The sequence below is a fragment of the Anoplophora glabripennis genome, unplaced genomic scaffold (genome assembly GCF_000390285.2).
Source record: "Anoplophora glabripennis isolate ALB-LARVAE unplaced genomic scaffold, Agla_2.0 scaffold5957, whole genome shotgun sequence".
NCBI classification, from domain to species: domain Eukaryota; kingdom Metazoa; phylum Arthropoda; class Insecta; order Coleoptera; family Cerambycidae; genus Anoplophora; species Anoplophora glabripennis.
In genome coordinates this window covers 1-4,355 of record NW_019422068.1, presented here as the reverse complement: position 1 = coordinate 4,355, position 4,355 = coordinate 1, and the positions used below count along the sequence as shown (strand labels likewise).

The following is a 4,355-nucleotide window of genomic DNA, read 5'->3' as shown; positions in this document are numbered from 1 at the left end:
TAGTAACGTCTATAGTTTAGTTAGTACCATTTTTCTTCGAACTTAAAAAAAAACGTTGTTCTAAGTTGATTCGAAGCTGAGACTTTTTTTTTTTTATTTAATCGCAGTGCCCTTAATTATTAAGAGCCGATTTGGAGAGAGTATGCATTAAGAGCTATATTTTCATGTCCTACATTAATATTAATGTGAAATTCAACGACGTATTTAATTGCAAAAAAGAAGATAGTGGCGATGCGTTCTATTACTCGGTCTAGCGAACGAGTGGGAAGAGCAAGGCTAAATAAAAAATTAAATCTCGGGTTGAAATAATGTTAATACCATAGCTTCAATGCTCATGAATTTTCACGCTACCACAAATTAAAAAAAGAATCATCTCGATANGGTTGTTGTAGGTGAGTTTCTGCTTACTTCTTTATCACTTTTTTTAAGTTTATATCTCACGTCAGCATCTTGAAGATGACTACTGTATTGCTCTTGGATAGTAGACTTTTGGGCATCATTGGCGGATTCCTTTAGCTGCAAAATAAACTTATCACAACTGTCACACGTATCGGCTGAAGGAGTTTTGAAACCTACATTAAATTCAGAATTTAAAATTTTTTTATAGGCCCAGAACTTAGCAATTTGGTCTTTAGGAAGTTTGTCCTGTTCACATTTAGTTAAATATAATTTATACATTTTTCCTTTGTTAAGCTCAGGACCAAGATATTTTTTTGAGCTTTTTTGGCGGGAATAGTGGCTTTCATAAGAAGGAAAACTGTTTATATGTACACGAATATTATTAAGTACATCATTGGAAAGTTTATTCGGTGGAACATGACGTCCTCGCATATCCATAGTGACAAATCCACCGCTCACATCTTTCTTTAAAGCATTATGAACTACTGTTTCTGATATTGCCAATGTATTTAAGAAAAACGTTTTGCAAACTTCTATTTTTTCTAGATGGTTTCCTGTTTTTATATCAAAGTTGTATAAAATAGCCTGTTTGCGTTGCCCACTTCTACTATTATCCTTTGGTCTATGCCGTTCAGTTGGTTTTGTCATAATATGAGAACGGACAAATTGTCTCTTTAGATCCCATGTTTTTTGTTCATTCCAGTAGGCATTAAATATTTGCTGCCGAGTTTCATCATTGATTTTTTGTGTGCAGTTTTTCCTACACGACGCACATCCTGGTTTTAAAGACTTTGCCCTTTTTTTTTGCCTGATTTTGATATATGTTCAAGACCTGCTCGAGTTGCTGCAGACCTTTTAGTGACCTGCCATGTTTCAGTTCTCCGCATACGTTTTTTTGGCTGCTGAATTTTAGTGCTCATTTCATGTATTTGTGACATGTTGTTGACTTCATCAGTCTTGTCATGCTGGATTTCACTACTGCCTTCAACATTACAAAAAACCGTATTGGTATTGACGGCATTGTCGTCATCAGTACTTTCGTCGCTTGGAATATAGTTTGGGTCCCTATCGCTGTCATCACTGTAGTCAACCAATTGTTGAATGCTAAGCTTAGAGTGGGATGCAGCAAAGTATCCAGAAGTTGATGGCGGATCTGAAAAAGATTAATATTTTAAAATTACTAATGCTCATTCACACAATATCATGTAAATCATGTAAAATAAACTTATAATACAAAATATAAAAAAAAAATAACACATACCATTATTATTAGAGTCCGGCATTAAGGTCCGGTTGTCGCTTTCTTCAGTAAGCATGATTCCAGCAGCAGGTAAGTTCAAATCTGATGAATCTAGAAAAAAATAAAAAACACCAATGCCAAAATTATTTTATTAGATTTTAAACTTTAAAATTCAAGAACGATTAACGTTACTTATAGTTTTGCATTAAAGCTCTTTTTTACATTTATTTCATTTATCATTACTCTACACTAGCAGATAAATTTAACTCCGATAGATTACAGAAGACAAATCACGGTAATGGTAAAAGACCGTATGTCCATTTGTTGATATTTTGTTTGCATTACCTACCTACTTAGCAGCTCAACCAAATATTTAAGCTTTTTATATGAATACAATAAAACTGGTTCTATTTCTAATAGCAAATCAAAAATAACAAGCTAAACTAAACCAATATAACACAAAATATAACCTATAACCTCACTTACCGTCAATACTCTGCCTTTCTATTTGATCCATCATCTTACACACTCGGTTACCAACTATTTTTCGCAAAAATTTACGTCCTTTGTTATTACAAGACATAATTATCAATTGCTAAACACACAGGTAATTATAAAAATAAACACAGTAAACATAAACACGAAAAACGGCGTTCGCACTGGACTTACAACTGTTTACTATTTTGTTGTTTTGCCTGTGAACATGGCAGTCCCGGAGATACTATTGTTTACCTCGTTGCAAAATTGGACTTACTACTTATTCTAACTTGAAAATGTAGGCAACCAGTAAATTTGGAGTTACCATGTTTTACCACAATGACATACTTAAACCAAGAATGAAGTAAACCATATTAACTCAATTTTGCCAAAAAGTGGACTTACGACTATTTACCTCTACGGTACTGATATATGATATGGGATTCCTAGCTTTATACAGTAGCTTCTAATACCGACCACCCTAGGGGAATCAAAAGTTGGTCACTAAATTGAGATGGTCGTTTAAAAGAGAATTATAACTATTGATGTACGTTCAACATGGTTTGTTTGTCAATAAAAATTATAATTACATTGAAGTTTAAATTTATAAAGAACAAAATTACTCATACACTAAATTTACCTAAATAGGAATACCAACAATATAGAAGTGTGTATAAATAAAAAATACACACATTCACTGTAAAAAAAATCGGTGGGAGTGAAAGCAATGAGTTCGGAGTGAATCTATTGAGTGAAATTGTCGAGTACATTTTCACTCAATATTGGGCATTTTGATCATTTTACTCATTTGTGAATATATTTAAACTAAAACTGAGTACGTTCACTCAAATATAGGTACTCCTTAAATATATTCTTCATGTATTTGGTTTAGTTGTACCTAAATCAGAGTAAATATCCCCATCACTGAATGAGTTTAAATTTATATTAATTTCGAGTAATCTGAATGGCGCCGTGAAGATGACACCACTTACATATCGCTTCTGTAATCTCGACCACAGTTGATAGAGGCCCATTAGGTGCTGCAAAAAAGCGTGGTCGCCAGGAGAACAGGCCTTAGCCCGCGGCGGCGGGTTTCAGCTGGCGGGTCTCACTTCTCAGCTGGCGGGTCTCAGTCAAGACAGGAGGAGGCCCCGCGAAGTGAATTAATTTGAACACTGTATATCCTAATTAATCATTTATGACTGATTTATTTTTGCACTCAATATTTAGTTAATTAAAAACCAAGTCTGAGTAAAAAATTACTCAATAATAGTTAAATTTAAGTCATATTTGAGAAAAAGTCAACTCTAAATTGGTTTTATACATTATTCTCAGAATAGAGTCAAAAGTCGCTCAATTGATAGTTAGCAGTAACTCACTCATTTCTGATGCTATAGTTTCCCTCAGTTGTACTCATACTACGAAAGTGAAAATTTCACTCAATCGGGTGTGGACAGAATGTGATTGAGTAAAATTGAATGCATTTTTTTACAGTGTACAGGCTGGTCCATTTTCGGTGGTATTTCAGGGTATTTCAGAAACTACTAAAGATATGATAAATCTGATACCACGTTCTCGAGCTCGATTTTCATGGTAAATTCAAAATCAAAAATTTGCTATCTTCATTTGTTTCTGAATTACAGGGCGTTTCTCGTTATTGTGACACTTTTGAACATGTCTGTATCTCAGCTGTTAAATACGTTACAGTTNTAAAAAATACACACATTCACTGTAAAAAAAAATCGGTGGGAGTGAAAGCAATAAGAGTTCGGAGTGAATCTATTGAGTGAAATTGTCGAGTACATTTTCACTCAATATTGGGCATTTTGATCATTTTACTCATTTGTGAATATATTTAAACTAAATCTGAGTACGTTCACTCAAATATAGGTACTCCTTAAATATATTCTTCACGTATTTGGTTTAGTTGTACCTAAATCAGAGTAAATATCCCCATCACTGAATTTAAATTTATATTAATTTCGAGTAATCTGAATGGCGCCGTGAAGATGGCACCACTTACATATTGCTTCTGTAATCTCGACCACAGTTGATAGAGGCCCATTAGGTGCTGCAAAAAGCGTGGTCGCCAGGAGAACAGGCCTTAGCCCGCGGCGGCCGGCGGGTTTCAGCTGGCGGGTCTAACTTCTCAGCTGGCGGGTCTCAGTCAAGACAGGAGGAGGCCCCGCGAAGTGAATTAATTTGAACACTGTATATCCTAATTAATCATTTATGACTG

At 34.6% G+C, this 4,355-nt stretch overlaps 1 protein-coding gene across 1 annotated transcript; it reads right to left on the bottom strand.

Moving 5' to 3' along the window:
- Positions 1-369: 369 nt before the first annotated feature.
- On the bottom strand, positions 370-1,590 carry LOC111692990. The gene has a single exon (XM_023457129.1). It carries the CDS (start codon positions 1,045-1,047, stop codon positions 370-372), a length of 678 nt encoding a protein of 225 aa, XP_023312897.1. The 5' UTR covers positions 1,048-1,590.
- Positions 1,591-4,355: the final 2,765 nt, after the last annotated feature.